At 38.9% G+C, this 20,801-nt stretch overlaps 1 protein-coding gene across 1 annotated transcript; it reads left to right on the top strand.

Annotated features, from left to right (window-relative positions):
• Positions 1 to 654: 654 nt before the first annotated feature.
• saxo4 (stabilizer of axonemal microtubules 4) lies at positions 655 to 12,182 on the top strand. The gene is made up of 12 exons (XM_056452069.1): positions 655 to 695; positions 890 to 1,001; positions 3,169 to 3,286; positions 3,409 to 3,553; positions 3,659 to 3,722; positions 4,073 to 4,176; positions 4,551 to 4,616; positions 4,761 to 4,847; positions 6,276 to 6,356; positions 9,299 to 9,393; positions 11,928 to 12,029; positions 12,118 to 12,182. The coding sequence occupies exons 2-12, from the start codon at positions 890 to 892 to the stop codon at positions 12,155 to 12,157; spliced, it is 1,014 nt and encodes a 337-aa protein (XP_056308044.1). The 5' UTR covers positions 655 to 695; the 3' UTR covers positions 12,158 to 12,182.
• Positions 12,183 to 20,801: the final 8,619 nt, after the last annotated feature.

Here is a 20,801-nt window from a genome sequence, read left to right on the forward strand (position 1 = left end):
TATCTATCTATCTATCTATCTATCTGTCTGTCTGTCTGTCTGTATGTCTGTAATAACTTGATTAATGTCCTTACATTTTTGGGGGGCGCATTAGAAGAACCCCAAAATTTCTACAAGGACCAAGGTGTATCAAAACGTTCAATTGTGTTACTACAATAATAACATTTTAAGTTTAACCCAAAGTGGAAACCTTGATTTATTATCACTAAATTAATATTCGAAGTCTGCGTGTCACGCCAGTTTTCATTCGCCGTATCGTATCGTGAGGTTAATTTTAAACATTGATTCGTTAACAATGAAAAAATATATATATTTACCTCACCCTGAAGTCTCTCTTACCTTACTCTTCACAAGATAAAGTATTAATGTGAATAAACTTCTTGTTACTGAACGACGCAGCAGTGTGAACTGTGAAGCCGTTACCTCACCTTCCCGCGTCGTGTCACACACATGTCACGTGAGGAGCTCGTCTGCGATTGTCTTGGTAACGGTTACCTGGTAACGAGCGTGAGGATAAAAGAGAGACTCGACGCGCACAGGTATTTGTTAAAAAGGACGTCAGGTAACATAACGGACCGTTTTGACTAAAAATAAAGTAATTTATAGCTCATAAAACAGTATCAATTATTAATATGTTGTTATTTTGTCGTTGAAAGACCAGTCACAAGACCTAATAACGAAGCTGAAGTAAAAAGGTAAATAAAAGGTGTTGAAATCATATGAATGTTGTTGTTTCTACAGTACTGTGGCTCAAGGGAGAAGCTGTATTGGAAAATGTTTGTTTAATTCAAACTGTCATACTCCCAATGTTTACAGAACTTGATTAAAATGTCAATCATTTATGTGTGAACAGTTGTTATGGTTGTGTATTGTGTTGGGTTTGTCACAGATGGTTGGGCCATTGGGCATAATCAAGCCCTCATTTGGGACAGGCAGACCAGCGGGACGTCCGGCTAACATAAGCATTGACCATTACTGCACCTCCTACAGACAGTCCTATGGTGAGGACACACAAACACACTGGAGAGTAACCTTTCGTCGTACTTTCCAGCAAACTATACTTCTTTGTATTTATGGTAATGGATTTTGGCAGGTTCAGTCTGATACTGATGCCGGATAATATCAGGTCATGTTTTTCCAGTTTGAAACAATAGACTCTTTCTATGCCACATTTGGAAATATAAACAATCATCCATCTTTTCTACCACACATTATAATGTTCTGAGTCCCTAATTGCTTGAAACATTCAAGTCTAGACCTAAGTGAAAACATTTTTTCAGCATTTTCCTCACTTTTATGTTGTAAAAATGTGGAAATTTGCTTAACAAGAAATCCTTATTGTGAATTTTTATTCCTACAATACTCTCACTTTTCCTTGCAATTGTGTTTTTATGGCTATTATAAGATTTAACAAAAATATATTCGCAATTGATTAAAAATAAAAAAGTTTGAATTCTTTGATTGTGTATTTTACATACCTAACTTGGTTTATATGAATTGCGACTATATTTTCAAATCTATAGATGACAATATAGATTTGACAGTGTAGTACATAACAATGTAGATTTTTTTCATTTTATGCCACAAACAAGCTTCAATATTGACTTATATGTTAAGAATATTTGACAGATTTGTTGTAGATGAGTTGAGGAAGCTGTAAATATCAAACCTGGCTCAGCTGAATAATTATTTTAGTTGAACACAGCATATAGACTCACCGGCCACTTTATTAGGTACATCTGGCCAAATGCTTGTCAACGCAAATTTCTAATCAGCCAATCACATGGAAGCAACTCACTGCATTTAGGCATGTAGACATGGTCAAGACGATCTGCTGCAGTTCAAACCGAGCATCAGAATGGGGAAGAAAGGTGATTTAAGTGACTTTAAACGTGGCATGGTTGTTGGTGCCAGACAGGCTGGTCTGAGAATTTCAGAAACTGCTGATCTACTGGGATTTTCACGCACAACCATCTTTAGAGTTTACAGAGAATAGTCAGAAAAAGAGAAAATATTCAGTAAGTGGCAGATCTGTGGGCGCAAATGGCTTGTTGATGCCAGAGGTCAGTGGAGAATGGCCAGTCTGGTTGGAGCTGGTGGAAAGGCAACAGTAACTCAAATAAGCACTCGTTACAACTGAGGCCTGAAGAAGAGCATCTCTGAATGCACAACACGTCCAACCTTGAGGCGGATGGGCTACAGCAGCAGAAGACCACACCGGGTGCCACTCCTGTCAGCTAAGAACAGGAAACTGAGGCTACAATTCACACAGGCTCACCAAAATTGGACAATAGAAGATTGGAAAAATGTTGCCTGGTCTGATGAGTCTCGATTTCTGCTGCGACATTCGGACGGTAGGGTCAGAATTTGGCGTCAACACCTTGAAAGCATGGATCCATCCTGCCTTGTATCATCGGTTCAGGCTGGTGGTGGTGATGTAATGTCTGGGGGATATTGTCTTGGCACACTTTGGGCCCATTAGTACCAATTGAGCATCTTGTCAATGCCACAGCCTACCTGAGTATTGTTGCTGACCATAATGGCTACTTCCAGCAGGATAACGCACCATGTCATAAAGTGTGAATCATCTCAGACTGGTTTTTTGAACATGACAATGAGTTCACTGTACTCAAATGGCCTCCACAGTCACCAGATACAAGAGCATCTTTGGGATGTGGTGGAACAGGAGATTTGCATCATGGATGTGCAGCCGACAAATCTGCAGCAACTGCGTGATGCTATCATGTCAATATGGACCAAAATCTCTGAGGAATATTTCCAGTACCTTGTTGAATCTATGCCACGAAGGATTAAGGCAGTTCTGAATGCTAAAGGGGGTCCAACCCGGTACTAGTAAGGTGCACCTAATGAAGTTGCTGGTGAGTGTGTCACACATACTTTATAGATTACTGCATGAAACATATATATAGCATAAATGACTTTTACTTTTACATACAGAAGTGTAGCAACATACAGGTATGAAACAGTGTGGGTGAGAAAATAAAACCAGAATTTTCACTGTTTGTGACTGGTTACACACACAACTTTTATTTAAGAAAGGAAACACATCAGTCATCATTACAATCATTACCAAATTGTCCAATTTTCTATGTTGTAGCATATAAGATGTTGAATGTTTTATAAATTGTGTGCTCTTTTTTTTTTCAGGTAAGGAGTTATTCCAGCCATGTCTAGGCTATCATCATGGGACGGGATATTCTGCCAACCACCGTCCCGTTCTGTACTACAGCTCCAGCCTGGATCACTATGATAATCCACAGTTTGGGTATGACCCAGATTGTGTGTGTGTGTGTGTGTGTTTATGTGTGTATTTGACACAAACCTTCATACCCTTTCCGCACCTCACTTAATCATTCTAGGCACACACACTTGTATTTTCTTTCTTAGTTTCTCATTGTTGGACAGTTTCGAGTCTCAGTCGAAGCGCCATTACCAGCGTCTGGTTCAGCCTGACGGGACAGAGCCTTTGGCCTGCTCGGGGTCCAGACACAGAGAGAGCGGATATTTGCAGCTACAATCTCAGCCAAGACCTGTAAGAGCCAAAGACACACACATAGAAACGCAGCAGGTTTTCAAGGGCACCGTGCCATGTCACTTCACCCTGCCTCATTGTTTTCTTACTCTCTCTGTCTCTTAGAGAACAGCGTCCTGTCAGACTGAATATAAAGGCTCTTACATTCCTCACAGCCCCACAGTTTTGGGTAAGTAGTGTGAGCTTAGAATATTGGTTCAAAGGGATAGTTCACCCAAAATTGACAATCCTGTCACAATCCATGTGGCGAACCTGTTTGAATTTCTTTCTGCTGTTAAACACAAAAGAAGATATTTTAAAAAATGTTGGAAACCTGTAACCATTGACTCCCATAGTGTGTATTTTGCCTTCTATGGAAGTCAATTATTGCTGGGTTCTTATATTTTTCTATATATCTTCTTTTGTGTTTAACAGAAAAAAGAAACTCAAGGTTTGGAGCCATTTGAGGGTCAGTAAATTTTCAACTATCCCTTTAACTTGGTACTTAGAAGATTAAAAAGTTTTGATGATGCATTCTAGGTGCTTCAGATCAGCGTGTTTTAATAGGGCCCATGGAAGACAGTGGATACACTGAAGGAAACAATCTACAATTGAACACCTTCCTTCCTAAATACATCAACATGGTATGTTTTACCAGTTTGTTGCTAAAGCCATTGCCAAAACATTTTTGAACTGCACTGATCTGTAATTCTTAAAGGGATAGTTCACCCAAAAATGAAAATTCTGTCTTCATTTACTCATCCTTCTCTTGCTTCAAACCTTTTTGAGTTCACCTCAGAGAATTGATTGGATCAGAACTTTTCATCAAAGTTGTCCTAAAACTATTGAACAACACCCATTATTGTCTTGTCTTTGATCCACATCAAATGTCGACTACTGTATATAAAAGGAACGTCATGACCCCTTTAATGCTGTATTTCTAAAAGTTATATAATCAGGTCCTTTTTTCCGATGTTATGCTGATTCTATGCTCTGATTGGGTAATGGTGGTTGTCAGGACGACGCTCGCAGGACACAGGAAAGTGTGATGAGGACTGACTTCCTGACTGGATCTTTTCTACAGGTGGTCTTTCTGTTTCTCTCATTCTCTGCTATTACTCTGTCCATCAACATCCCCACATTCATGAGATTTTTATAGTGTGCGTCAGCTGGATGAAGTTTGCTGCCTATTTAAAGTGTGTACTGTGTGTGTGTGTGTGTGTATTAGGGTAGGGAAGCATTACCAAAGCTTGCCTCCCATTCAAATCGAGAAACTGGATTTACAAGAGACACAGAGAGGCCTTTGACCAGTTCAGTGAGTACCTAATATTCATTCATTCGGCTTATTAGTCTCTATTTCAGAGATTGCAACAGCGGAATTAACCGCCAACTATTCCGGCATATGTTTTACGCAGTGGATGCCATCCAGTGGCAACCCAGTACTGGGAAACACCCATACATGCTCATTCACACACACTCATACACTACAGCCAATTTAATTTATTCAATTCACTTATACTGCATGCCGTTTGGACTGTGGGGGAAACCGGAGCAGCCGGAGGAAACTCACACCAACACAGAAGGAACATGCAAACTCCCCACGCCAGTAGAGTACCTAATATATACCTTTTTTTTTTGCGAGTCCTCTGATTACTTTTCTGAGTCAGTCATTCAACAGACCATTCATAATGACAGTCACTTACTTCATTCCTCAGTAAATCAACAATTTGAACGAAACAATTAAATTAATGATTCGGTTATAAGGACGCCACCATGTGAATCAATAAAATTATTTACCATTTTAATTCCAAAGCTTTATATCTAAAACATTAATCACATAATAATTGCTTTTATGCATTTTAATAGTATTCGTGTCTTCTATCAATCTTAATAAAAACACAATTTTAAACAAACAATTTAAAACATATACATTATTTTATCCATGTAAATGTAATAATTTAAATATAAAGGTCATCTATTGACTCTGTATATTTTTTAAAAAGGTGGCATGGTGGCTCAGTGGTTAGCATTGTCGCCTCACAGCAAGAAGGTCGCTGGTTTGAGTCCCAGTTGGCATTTCTTTGTGGAGTTTGCGTGTTCTCTCCGTGTTGGCGTGGGTTTGCCCCACAGTCCAAAGACATGTGGTACAGGTAAATTGATGAACTAAATTGTCCGTAGTGTATGTGTGTGAATGAGTGTGAATGTGAAAGTGTATGGGTGTTTCCCAGTACTGGGTTGCTGCTGGAAGGGCATTCACTGCATAAAACCATATGCTGGATAAGTTGGCGGTTCATTCTGCTGTGGCGACCCCTGATAAACAAGGGACTAAGCCGAAGGAAAATGAATGAATGAATGATTCAGTGACAAAGTGGTGGTGGTTTTGTTCAGTTTTTATAATATAATTTAACTATTATTTACCATTTACCATAACTTTATTTACCATTTTCTAACTTTATATATGAAAATTAGGCAATAATACTTATGGTGCATTTAAATCTATTCCTGTCATCTGTGAATCTTATTAAAAACTCTAAAATGTAGAATTGTATAGAAATAATTATATGTATACATTATTTTATCCATGTAATCATTTAAACATAAAAGACACTGTATATTTTAAAAAGTTAATAGGCTAAAGGTTTGTTTACACCATAGATTACAGCTATAATGATGACAATAAAGATATAGTTTTAAAATCTGAGCCTGACACAAATGAAGTTTGTTTTTTTCTGTATATCCACAGGCCTCTTTGCATTATGGCATAAGTCAGGACAACAGACAGAAGTCCAGACCAAATGTAGCTACATGGTCCATTGGGCCCGTGGTAAATATATTTTGCAGTACAGACTAAACAGTGCATTTATTTGACTATTTTGCTATATATCAATGAATTACCTGTAATATATGGACCTTTAAAAGGAATCACCCAAGAAATGTCAGTTGTATCTTCCATTTATGCACCACTGTTTTCATTCTTTCACAGCTTTTACATCTATATTCGAGCATGCTGTAAATATCACACATTAGATCATGCCATGTCTCGAAATTACTTTAAATATAAAACCTTCCAACAACAGTCATGGAAAAGAGAATCTCTGAACTTGGATATTTGGAAAGTTTTATAGTGTATAAACCTTCTCGTTTTGTTCGAATGCCTAGAAATGTCATTGAGAAAACAGGGAAGTGCAGATAATAATGCTGTTTGGGGGCTTGACAGCCACTAGAACATATTTGACAAATGAAATCACAACAAACGAACGTCATATACTGTAGCTTTGGAATGACGTGAGGGTGATGTAAATCTGCAAATGGTGTTGTGCTCTTTTACACTGACTATGTTTACATGGATATCAGCAATCAAATGATTTGCCTTAGTCTGAATAATGAATAATGTTCCTTTCATGATCTCGTTTCTCATGTTATAGCACATAGATCGATTAATGTCATTCCACATTCACATTTCCTCTGGAGTTTCATGTAATTTCGGGTGTTTCATTTTTAATTTTTCAATTTAAACTGCAGTTTTGCACTTTCACTTTCATTCAGGAATATTTCATACATGGCGCTCCATTACAAACTGAGGTAGTGGATGCCAGTGTGGTGTAAGGACTGGTGGAAGAGTGTTGTTTTAATGGTATTTGATTTGACAATTGAAATGAATTGACAATCAGTTCATATTTTATATATTTGAATTGCATTAATATATTTCTTTTGATCATTTGTTTTTTAGCATGAATTTAAGATTTACATTATGCAATCAACATTACATTAGCTTACTACTAACCTGCGGAAAGGCAGTCATCAAAATAAGGGAACACCTTTTTTCTAGGGTTGAGGCTTGTAACCATGTTTACATGGACATCATATTTGCCTTAACCTTAATAAGACAATAATATGATTAAGGTTGGTTTTTAAATGTTCCTTTTATGATCCCGTTTATAGCACATAGATCGATTAACGTCATTGCTTCATCACGCTATCCACGTTTCCGACAGAGTTTCATGAAATTTTGGGTGTTTCATTTGTAATTTTTCGACTTTAACTGCAGTTTGACACTTTCACTTTTATTCAGGAACATTTCTTGCATGCCTTCCGTGACAAACTGAGGTATTGGATGCGCGTATGAAGTAAGGACTGGTGGGAGAGTGTTGTTTTAATGGAATTTGATAGCGCATCCCGAATGGAAAAAAAAACCTCAGCATTTCATGATGCAGGTGTCTGTGGTCCTTTTCTGACTCAGTAGGTGCAGAGAATAGTGTCAAACAGCCGTGTGTGTATGGAATACCCTGTCACAAAATGTGGCGAAAATCCTACATGACAGTAATAGTTTGATTGCGGTGTTTACATGTCTGTACTGCACTTCAATAATGCCACTAAAATAGGCATACTCCACATATCGTAATCCGATTTCCTTTTTAGTTCGATTATGACTTTAGTCAGATTAAGGTAATCAAAAATCTCTGTTTACTAGGGTTGGGTATCGTTTGGGGTTATTTCAATACCGGTGCTAAATTGATACTTTTAAAATGGTAACGATGCCAAAACTGTGCCTGAACCGTTACTTTTGAGCCACAAAATTATTTTAATAATTTTAATTGAACAATATAAATAAAGTTTAAAGTATGCACCAATTCATATTTTATATATTTGAATTGCATTAATATATTTATTTTGATCATTTGTTTGTTAGCATGAATTTAAGATTTGCATTATGCAATCAACATTACATTAGCTTACTACTAACCTGCAGAAAAGCAGTCATCAAAATAAGGGAACACCTTTTTTCTAGTGTTGGGGCTTGTGACTACTTTTACATGGACATCATATTTGCCTTAACCTTAATAAGACAATAATATGATTAAGGTTGCTTTATAAATGTTCCTTTTATGATCTTGTTTCACATGTTATAGCACATAAATTGATTAACGTCATTGTGTCATCACGCTATCCACGTTTCCGCCAGAGTTTCATGTAATTTTGGGTGTTTCATTTTTAATTTTTTGACTTTAACTGCAGTTTGGCACTTTCACTTTCAGTCAGGAACATTTCTTGCATGCCCCCCGCGACAAACTGAGGTATTGGATGCGCGTATGAAGTAAAGACTGGTGGCAGAGTGTTGTTTTAATGGAATCTGATAGCCCACCCCGAATGGGGAAAAAAAAAATCATCATTTCGTGATACAGGTGTCTGTGGTCCTTCACTGACTCGGTAGGTGCAGAGAATAGAATCAAACAGCCACAAAATGCGACGAAACTCCTACATGACGGTAATAGTTTGACTGCTGTGTTTACATATCAGTACTGCACTTTAATAATGCATCTTAATTAGGAATACTCCACATGTCTGAATCCGATTTCTGTTTAGTTCGATTATGACTAATCTGATTAAGGTAATCAAAAATCACTGTTTACATGGTCGACTTTTAATCAGACTATTGTCTTAATCTTATTAAAATCGGATTATTAGTGTCCATGTAAACATTCTCACTGTCTTTTAATTTCTCCTACAACAAGTAAAAGAAAAACCGAGCACAATGTACTCTCCTCTCCAGAAGAAAAGCTGTTTAGAAGACAATCTGTTTTGTGCCAGATTTCATTAGCCCTCAAAAATGCCCTCAAAAATGGCACGTCTCACCTCGACAACACTTTCGAACAGTCATCCACTCGGAAGATGATTGGAAATCTGATATGTTTGGGTTTTATGTCTGCTGATTTAAGAGTGTTTTCTGGATTGGTCTGTGTGTACTGGCTGTTCTAAATTCTACAGGGCTCATCAGGATTCGTCCTGAACGCCCCCAACATCACCAGACTCTCACAAACACCAGCCGACCCGCAACACTTCCTCACACACTACCAAAGCAAGTGAGTCACGTCTGTCTCTCTGTGGGTTCCTGGGCTACTTGTCTGACAAAACTGATTGCTCATTTATTTAAACTGACTGGTTGCGCCCACTGGCAACTTCTGCATGACACAGTGAAAAATTTCTTTCAAACCTGGGGGATCAGTGTGCCCTGATTGGTTGCTGGGTGAATGAGTGAGTTCTGATTGGTTGCTGGGAGTTAAGTGTACTCTGATTAGTTGATAAGAGGTTGACTGAGTTCTAACTAGTTGCTGGATGGATGAGTGTTTTCTGATTGGTTGCTGGGGGTTGATTGAGTTCTGACTGAGTGTGTTTCAATTGGTTGCTGTGGAGGTTTGTGTGTTCTGATTGGTTGCTAGATGGATGAGTGTGTTCTAATTGGTTGCTGGGGTTGATTGAGTTCTGATTGAGTGTGTTCCAATTGGTTGCTGTGGAGATTAGTGTGTTCTGATTGGTTGCTAGATGGATGAGTGTGTTCTAATTGGTTGTTATAATGGATGACTGTGTTCTGATTGGTTGCTGGGGGTTGATTGAGTTCTGACTGGTCGCTGGATGTATGAGTGTGCTCTGATTGGTTGGTAAGGGCATGAGTGTGTCTAGATTGGTCGGTGAATGGAGGAGTGTGTTCTGATTGGTTGCTGGGGGTTGATTGAGTTCTGATTGGTTGCTGGGTGGATGAGTGTGCTCTAATTGGTTGCTTTATGTTGCTTTAGTGTATTCTGATTGGTTCTAACTGGTTGCTGGATGGATGAGTGTTTTCTGATTGGTTGCTGGGGGTTGATTGAGTTCTGACTGAGTGTGTTCCAATTGGTTGCTGTGGAGGTTTGTGTGTTCTGGTTGGTTGCTAGATGGATGGGTGTGTTCTAATTTGTTATTTTAATGGATTACTGTGCTCTGATTGGTTGCTGGGGGTTGATTGAGTTCTGACTGGTCACTGGATAAATTAATGTGTTCTGATTGGTTGGTAATGGCATGAGTGTGTTTTGATTGGTTACTGGATGGATGAGTGTTTTCTGATTGGTTGCTAGGGGTTGATTTGAGTTCTGACTGAGTTTGTTTCAATTGGTTGCTGTGGAGATTAGTGTGTTCTGATTGGTTGCTAAATGGATGAGTGTGTTCTAATTGGTTGTTATAATGGATGACTGTGTTCTGATTGGTTGCTGGGGGTTGATTGAGTTCTGACTGGTCGCTGGATGTATGAGTGTGCTCTGATTGGTTGGTAAGGGCATGAGTGTGTCTAGATTGGTCGGTGAATGGAGGAGTGTGTTCTGATTGGTTGCTGGGGGTTGATTGAGTTCTGATTGGTTGCTGGGTGGATGAGTGTGCTCTAATTGGTTGCTTTATGTTGCTTTAGTGTATTCTGATTGGTTCTAACTGGTTGCTGGATGGATGAGTGTGTTCTGATTGGTTGCTGGGGGTTGATTGAGTTCTGACTGAGTGTGTTCCAATTGGTTGCTGTGGAGGTTTGTGTGTTCTGGTTGGTTGCTAGATGGATGAGTGTGTTCTAATTGGTTATTTTAATGGATTACTGTGTTCTGATTGGTTGCTGGGGGTTGATTGAGTTCTGACTGGTCACTTGATAAATTAATGTGTTCTTATTGGTTGGTAATGGCATAAGTGTGTTTTGATTGGTTACTGGATGGATGAGTGTTTTCTGATTGGTTGCTGGGGGTTGATTTGAGTTCTGACTGAGTTTGTTCCAATTGGTTGCTGTGGAGATTAGTGGGTTCTGATTGGTTGCTTGAGGGATGAGTGTGTTCTAATTGGTTGTTCTAATGGATGACTGTGTTCTGATTGGTTGCTGGGGGTTGATTGAGTTCTGACTGGTCGCTGGATGTATGAGTGTGCTCTGATTGGTTGGTAAGGGCATGAGTGTGTCTTGATTGGTCGGTGGATGGAGGAGTGTGTTCTGATTGGTTGCTGAGGGTTGATTGAGTTCTGATTGGTTGCTGGGTGGATGAGTGTGCTCTAATTGGTTGCTTTAGTGTATTCTGATTGGTTCTAACTGGTTGCTGGATGGATGAGTGTGTTCTGATTGGTTGCTGAGGGTAGATTGAGTTCTGGCTGGTTGCTGGATGGATGTTATTTGATTTAATTGGTTGTTTAATGGATGAGTGTGTTCTGATTTGGTTGTTTGATAGATGAGAGTGTTCTGATTTGGTTGTTTGATAGATGAGTGTGTTCTGATTTGGTTGCTGGATAGATGAGTGTGTTCTGATTGGTTGCTGGATGTTGATTGAGTTTTGACTGAGTGTGTTCTAATTGGTTGCTGTGGAGATGAGTGTGTTCTGATTGGTTGCTGGGGGTTGATTGAGTTCTGACTGATTGCTGGGTGGATAAGTGTGTTCTTAGTGGTTTCTGTGGAGATAAGCGTGCTATAATTGGTTGGTGGAAGATGGGTGTGTTCTTTTGGTTGCTGAGTGGATGAGGGGGTTCTGATTGGTTACTAAAAATATGAGTGTTCTGATTGGTTGCTTAGTGAATGAGTGTGTTCTAATTGGTCGAAATATGATTTTGATAATTATAATTGTTGCAGGTTTTATAACAAATCATTAACGGAGCAGCAAAGATCAGACTGGATGAGAGGAAGCATACAGAAACACAGAAAGAGTGGGTACAGTGGACGCGACACAGATAGGTATACAAATAAATGTATATATCGTGAATCTCTCTCTAATGCCACCTGAACGCATATTAATGTTTCCCTATTTGTCTCTTTCACACAGGTTTAATCTTAGTGGATATGAAGTCCTGGCTTCACAATAAACCTCAATTATTGATATAAATGCAGTACTGTCCAATTTAGCCTGATCCTTTCTCCATGTCATTTTCAAAACTATATTAATTCGAGGTATAAACTAAGCATCACTAAAACTGTTAATTATATTTAGTCAACTGAACAAACCCTTATCACTAAGTATTAGGTTTAAGCGCTAAGGAGATTATTTTAGCAATCTTTTTTTTCTGGAAGTTGACAAAATGAATTAAAAAATGTAGAACACTATAGCACCTCGTAGTAAAAAAAAAACTCATTGAATACACAATGGTTTCCAATTCATTGACAATTAAATTCAGCAATAGTTTTCTCAATAAGTAGCCTAAAAGCATATTAGCAACACAATTATGGATGTATGGCCAGGAATTGTTGCTTAAACATATCATATAACATTAACCTTGCCACCAGATTGTGTAGTAGTCACATATTTCAATGCATAAACAGATCAACACATGTATGCACGACTTATGTACACAAGTCGCTAACCATGCCGAGAAAGGAGCGGCACCAACTGAAAGCTCAGCTGGCTAGCATATGGGCACAGTTATGGTGCCTGCTCAGGTTGGTGTGTGTATGTGTGTGTGTGTGTGTGTGTGTAAGCTTCTCTCTCATCTCTGTGCCAATGTTCACTCTCCCACACAGGCAGATCATTCATTATCCTTAATAATCCTTATGACAAAGACAGAATAAGGATTGATGGAATGAAGGAACACTAGTCTTTTTAGCCTGTGCTTAAAGTTAACTTTGAAAAGTGGTTGCATAGAAGTGGTTTGACGATCGCTAGCTATTTAGCAAAGTGCCACTATTGTTATTGCTCAATTTCAATACTCTGAGCAAATCCTTAAAGTCTGAGTGAACCAGAAGTTGCTAAGACTTTTATTTCAGTATGTTGATGTACTTGTAACTGATACTGAATATTGAGTAGGGGGCGGGGCTTTAGTTTTGTGGATCATTCCCACATAGCAAACTAACGGTAAGAGGGGCCTGGCTAATAATATTGTGGCCATCAAATTTGCATGAACACAGAAGGACCGCCAATCCAAACGCTGAAGCAAATGCTCAGACTTTGATTGAAGATTACCAAAACAAACTATTTTAATTAGTGAATTAACTTGCAGGGATTTAAGGTACAGTAGGTGATCTGCCAAAATGCTAACCATTAACATAATAGCTTTGAAAACACAGTCGCTCACCTGCTGTCCAAAGCCATGCCTCCTGAAATCACGAACGCGTACCACAAAGATGACAGTAGACAACCCACTAGATCATGTCATTCGCTAATTAGAAAACTATATAGTACTTCATAATACTAAAATTCCCAACGAAAAACTATTATATGTAGCACGTTGTGTAGTTGTGTAGCAAGCAAAAATATTTCATGCATGCACTGGCTGGTCTCACTCTCTCACGCGCTTTGTCCTAATGCGACTATGCTTGGCTGGCGGGGTTCAGGAAATACACTTATTACTAAGTCAGACTTTCATGCTATTTCAGACCGAATATTCAAAGTAGCATGGTAAATAATACAGAGAGCGCATCACAGGTTGTCATAGTTCAAAAATAAACCAATGTGAATATAAAACCAACTTCAGCTCAGTAAAGGATGCTAAGCGGAATAGTGCTTTTTACTTGTGTTTTGTTGTTAAGCTAAATAAAAATCTACATTATTGATGCTGTAAAAGGCCCCTCATGAAATCTTATCAATCTTTCGTCAGAAGATTTTAGAGGCTGAACTACCCTTCCGTACATATAACCCATTTGTAACAACAAAATCTACATCAGCTTTGCGTGACTAAAATAGTTTAAAACATAACATTACCTGTCCCAAAGAAGTACTTCAGCCATGTCGTCATCCTTCCTCCAGCGTGCAAAAGTAACTCCAATATTAATTACGGATTTTAAAAAGTTTTGATTCAGCGTTTGTTTTTACTGCTGTCACGCTCTCATGTGCACATGAATGCGTGGCGCAAACAGTGGATCTGTCTGCGTGGACATGGGTTACATTTTTATAACGTTCGGCCTGACAAATATTACTTGGATTAAAATTTTTTCGTCTTATTCCTCACCCAGAATATAAATACATTTAGATAATTTACTTTAATTATTACTATTGGAATGTGAAGAGACTTTCAAGCAGCACAACAAAAATGTTTCTGAAGACAATTACCTACTGCACCTTTATACTATTCACCTAAGGAAAAACAGCGTGTGCTAGAAAAATAAACATCGTAAATTTTGATTTCACACAAACTTTAAAAATAAGTATTAACAAAGTCCCTTTAAGACAAGTCATTTCACTCGGCGGCCATCTTTGAAACGCCTCTCAGGCAGTATACTTCTGTCTGAATAGGGAAACATCAAATTCTCTAAAACTACTTGCCAAGCTTTTGATTGAATTTAATATTAGGGAATCTCCAATAAATCTAAACATCATCTGTCTCATAAGTTTAGTTTCCAAATGTTGGAAATCACTCAAAATCTGCAAAAACTCAGGTCTGATCCAAGCCCCTCCCCCTGAGTATTGTCAGCCTATAGCGATCAATGATTGGCTCCTGTAATTGAAGGCGGGCTTTATTCACCATATGGGGATCGACGATTGGCTCCTGTACTAGAAGGCAGGGCTTCGTTCGCCACATTGACCGTTACATTTTTCTCCATTCAAAGCAATCAGTGTTGCCAACTTAGCGACTTCGTTGCTATATTTAGCGACTTTTCAGACCCCCTTAGTGACAAATTTTTAAAAAAGCGACTAGCAACTAATCTAGCGACATTTTTTGTGTGTTACTGGAGATTTTTATAGACTCTCATGTGTCCGTACTGTACCGTCTCTACACTTATCAACGAGCAAGAAGGGTCTGGCTGCAGACAACGAGCTGTGGGTGATGCCGTCAGCCCCTCCCCCGCCTCAGGGCACTGACAGTCCCGGTACAGCAGTCTCTCCCACATGCAGCCTGAGAGCAGATCAGTCCTCTGCGTACCGATAGCAAATGATTTAGCACCGGGAGTGTGAGGTATTTCCATTGTAAAGTCAAACCAATCTGCTTCTCCTTTATTTTAACAATTTAATTTGACCATTTATTCTTTTCTTGTTCACAATCAGACACATTTTAGACAGAGTTTGGGGAACTTCTCTGAGTTTTTTACACCTGATAGATTACTGCAAATTCACTACACATCCATACTGATATACTGTATTTAAACGGCAATAAATTTAGTTAAACTGACATGCATACATAAAGCGTAGTGCAAATATAAATACTCTTTTATTATCCAACAAACAGAAACGGTAGAATGTGATGACGTCAGTAATATGCAAATTGACGTATGATGTAGTCCAGCGACAATTAGCGACTTTTCGGGCAGAGCCAGTGTTTCCAGACATACGATAATTATCGTATTTGTATGATAAGTTCTACCTCTGTACGATGTACGATCAATAATGAGAAAAATCCCATAAAGTACGATAATTTCAGAATTTTATGGCATTTAAAAGTAATTTCATTGTAATCTTTGGGCTTCTTTACTTATTGATCTAGCTACATCTTTTCTGTACTGTCTGTGAGGAGAAGGTGGAGTTTGGCACGTTTTCTATCTCATCTTATGTTACCTCTTCTCAACCAATCAACGTGGAGAATGGCTCTCTCTCACGAGTTAACGCTCCTGCTGCGCGTGCCCATGGTTGGGTCAGTAGTTTTCTAAGAGGTGGAGTTTACACCTCACTATATGCAGAGTTTTTTTAACGTATTGTGGTAATTTGCACGTTGTGTCAAAACACTATGTGTCGAGATAATAGCTGTATATGCTCCGTTTGACTCGTGTACGATAATTTTTCTCCAAATACGATAATTTTGAGGTTCTGGTAGGATACTTTGACATTTCCAATCTGGCAACACTGGGCAGAGCTTAGTGCCTTTCATTGAAAATAGTTGCTAGGCTGGTTGGCTGATATTAGCTGGTTGACCAGCCTGGTTTTAGAGCGGTTTTGGCGATTTCCAGGCTGGTTTCCAGCCATTTCCAGCCTGGTCTTTGCTGGTCAGGCTGGAAAAACGACCAGCTAAAACCAGCTTGACCAGCCTGGTTTAAGCTGGACATAGCTGGTTTTGGCTGGGCTCCCAGCCTTGCTAGGCTGGTCAAGCTCGTTTTAGCTGGTCATTTTCCAGCCTGACCAGCAAAGACCAGGCTGGAAATGGCTGGAAACCAGCCTGGAAATGGCCAAAACCCCTCTAAAACCAGGCCGGTCAACCAGCTAAAATCAGCCAACCAGCCTAGGCTGGTTTAAGCTGTTTTTTCAGTATGGTGGCAACACTGAAAACAATACGAGTGACATGTCTTCTATAGTCTTAGGTATTAAACACTGTTTGATATTTGCCACATCGTTTATGCCTAATGTGCGCTTCAGATTTGCACTCAACACCCTAGAAACGCAGTAACAACCACATAGCAACACCATAGCAACCATTCAAAGCAATCTTTTAAAAGTAGATCTGATAATCGAATACTCAATCTGCAGTTTTCTAGTCACCAAACCCGACCGTCTGGCATATGCACCATGCAAACATGCCCTACTTATGAGCGAAATCATACGCACTTGGCCATGATGTCCCCTCCCCTCGTGCTGACACAGTGACAATGGCTCGGATTACATTTCAGCCACCAGATGACTTGTGCTGAGATCTGGCAGTGACGGAGATGTTACTGTGAGCGCCTGTAACAAGGCTATGAAGTTTGGAGCACTGTCGAAAGCAGTCCAGTGCTTGTTCACAGCTTGCTATGCGGCTGACCTTGGGAGAATGGCGTTAACGTAAACTAGCCGCGAGCCGCTAAATGATTAAGAACAGAGACAATGTTCCCCTCCTCAGGCCTGGACTGTGTCAGAATGCTCAGCCACTCCGCGGATACTTGATACTTGGCGTCTGAAGATCCAGAGCTAGCTACGCCAAAACCTCAGAGCAGACTTATGCTTTTAAAGATGTCATATGATGAGAAATCAAATCTTATAAGATATCAGATATTTTTAGATGCGTTTTAACTAGGAAAATTACATACGCATTGCATTATGTTACAGTAATTCACTTGTTAAAGGGGCTATAGGTAAGAAATTTGATGCATTAATGGCATTTTTATTGTTGTAAAACCTAAAAAATTTGACTTTGGGTTGTCAATAAGAGCCTGTAGACTTATGTCAAGACTTAAAATGTGTAGTTTACCCAGAAGTTCACATTTACTTATAATCAAGTGGTTCAAAACCTTTATGAATCATTATTTTATTTTCTTTGAACACAAAAGAAGATGTTTTGAAAAATGTTGGAAGCACGCACACACTGATGTCCCTAGTAGGGAAAAATATACTGTCAAAGTCATTGTCTATTGGTTTCCAACATTCTTTTGAGTGAATGACAGACATTTTTTTTTAGGTGAACAGATTTATGACGGACTTATGATTTTAAAATGGAATTTTTTCATTTCCATTGAACACAAAAGAAGATGTTTTGAAGAATGTTGGAAGCCGGTAGGCACTGACATCCATTGTAGGAAAAATGTCTACAGGCTTCCAGTATTCTTTAGGGCAAGCCATGAAAAAATTTTATTTTTTGTGTGAGCTATAGCTTTAATCGAATATTTTACCGTATACTAAAAAAAAATTGTTGTACGTCATTATGCAACAAGAATCTTGTGCTTCAGACTTTCATCAGTATGCCCAAAGCTGTTACCGTGGATTAAAGGTAAACAATGTCATAAATATTTCTGTTTCTTAGACCAGTCATGTCTATGGGATAAAGACTTGTTAATGAAACCACCATTTTGTTTTGATTGTATGCTGTTTTTGTTTTTTAAAGTGCGGGTAACTGTGGACTTGTATTCTGTGGATCACTGAGGATTGTTTTTAGCTGAAAATCTTCTTGAATGTTCTTCTTCTGAAGAAAAAAAATTCTCCTACATCTTGGATGTCCTCAGCGTGAGTTAATTTACAGAAATGTTCATTTTTGCACAAACTACTATTTTAACAAGAGGGCAAGCTGTTTGGGGTCTCTTTACCTTAGAATAGCAATGCTTCAGGCAGCCATCAAACCATTTTTTGGATCAATTGCTTCATAGCTGAGTGTTATGGCAGGTCTACTTGCCAGAGTCAACACAACTCATCACATGTACGTGAATGTGCACAGTGTTACGGTGTCTTTAAAACAGCCAAGTTTCACGTGCAAATATATTCCATTATTCTGTCAACGATTGAGTTCTTTGCCTTGCTCATTCATTCATTCATTCATTTTCTTATTGGCTTAGTCCCTTTAATAATCTGGGGTTGCCACAGCGGAATGAACCGCCAATTTATCCAGCATGCATTTTACGCAGCGGATGCCCTTCCAGCTGCAACCAATCTCTGGGAAACCTCCATACACACTCACTCACACTCATACACTACAGACAATTTAGCTTACCCAATTCACCTGTACCGCATGTCTTTGAACTGTGGGGGAAACCGGAGCACCCGGAGGAAACCCACGCAAACGCGGAGAGAACATGCAAACTCCACACAGAAACGCCAACTTACCCAGCCGAGGCTCGAACCAGCGACCTTCTTGCTGTGAGTGTGACAGCACTACCTATTGCGCCACCGCGTCGACCCTGCCTTGCTCAATATATGCATGTATGAACAATAATGTTTTTTATGTGTTTTTGTATTGTATGTAGGTTGCATAAAGCGAGTTAAAGGGACACTCCACCTTTTTTGAGAATGCACTGGTTAAGTGGTGACGTATGGAATACCCCAGCAATACTGTTTCTGGATCCAAGCCGTCACTCATTTAAATTGTGAAAATATTAGTTCATGACCACTAAAAAAAGTACATTTTATATAAAATCATGGTGTACACAACAGTCTCTGGACTTGCTGCATCACAGACAACAATTTCTAGGGCCAGACGGAATCTGCGGACGTTTTTTGCTATTTCTGCGGATTGCCGCGGAATTTTTTTGGGAGTATCATAACTAAAACCTTAATATATAAAATAAAAAATAATATCTTTTTAACTTTTATTTAATGTTTAAAATGCAAATCCAATTAAATTCACTTTATTTGGTAAACAAAGCAAGTCTCTCATATAATATCTCTACTAAAAAACAGAAAATATTACTGTACAAACTGCATTGTACATAAATCAGATGAACATTTTCATATTAGTCAATAATATTACTGTAATTAAATTAAAAACTGAATAAATATAGATTTACACACATTTACACAAGTAAATAAACAGAATTAATGATAGGCTAAAAGTCTGCGCGCGCAGATTCTGTGTGGTCCTACCAATATCTTAACAATTTATAAAAAAGCATTCTCTTTCTGGCCATTGGATGTTAGATATGGTTATATATATTGTGATCGTGATTTTCGAAAGTATCACAGTGCTTTGTAATTGTTTATTATTACCATTTGTTGAGCCTCCCCATACAGTTTGATAAAGCGCTTGAACCTGGAAGCTGCTTTTTGACGTCACACTTAACAAGCAGATAGGCTCATTAACTCCCCTAGTTAGTTTTTGAATTGTTTCAGCCGATTTCACATTCAGGCCGGAGCACTTTTAAGCTTAGCTAAGCAAAGATATTTGAATCAGATTAGACCATTAGCATCTCACAAAGAAAAATAAATATATTTTCCTATTTAAAGCTTGATTCTTATGTAGTTACATTGTTAAAACTTTATGTTAGTCTTACAAAATGTACAGACTACAGGAGAGTCAAGCATTAAATGAGAAAATTATTCATTCATTCATTTTCTTTTCGGCTTAGTCCCTTTATTAATCAGGGGTCGCCACAGCAGAATGAACCACCAACTTATCCAGTAGATGTTTAAACAGCGGGTGCCCTTCCAGCTGCAACCCATCACTGGGAAACATCCATACACACTCATTCACACACATACACTACGGACAATTTTAGCTTACCCAATTCACCTATAGCCATGTTTTTGGAGCACCCGGAGGAAACCCACGCGAACACAGGGAGAACATGCAAACTCCACACAGAAATGCCAACTGACCCAGCCGTGGCTCGAACCAGCAACCTTCTTGCTGTTAGGCAACAGTGCTACCCACTGCGCCACCGCGCCATCTAAGAAAATTATCAAAACTTTTTTTTGTTTCGAGGGAGATGCTAATGGTCTAATCTGATTCAATAGTCTATGCTAAGCTAAGCTAAAAGTGCTGGAGAGACCTGGAGGTTGGCTGAATGGATTTAAATAAGGTAAAACTCAACAGTTTAAGTCTAGAGGAGATCTAAAATGAACATATTTCTTAAAAAAGAGGAGCGTTTCCTTTAAAGACACCTGAGCTGATTTGAGCATTGGTGATGGTTGTGTTAACTCTGGCTTGGGGATCTAGGCAGAGACACACTTTCCTCCACTTCCTGTCATAGGTTGCGCCAAAACACTTGTTTCAAATTCATCGCAGCAGTAATGATAGACTCATAGTGTTACGTAAATATTTTAACAGATGGGATTTGACACTCTTTCAGGGGGAGATGAGAAGCGACAGGAGATGGAGAGAGAGTTTAAACAGCACAATGATGGATGAAGGAAGAAAAGGGGAAGGAGGAGGAAAGGGCAATGAAAACACACTTCTTGACTAGAATAAAAGA

Source organism: Danio aesculapii, chromosome 25, assembly GCF_903798145.1.
Source record: "Danio aesculapii chromosome 25, fDanAes4.1, whole genome shotgun sequence".
Taxonomy (NCBI): Eukaryota; Metazoa; Chordata; class Actinopteri; order Cypriniformes; family Danionidae; genus Danio; species Danio aesculapii.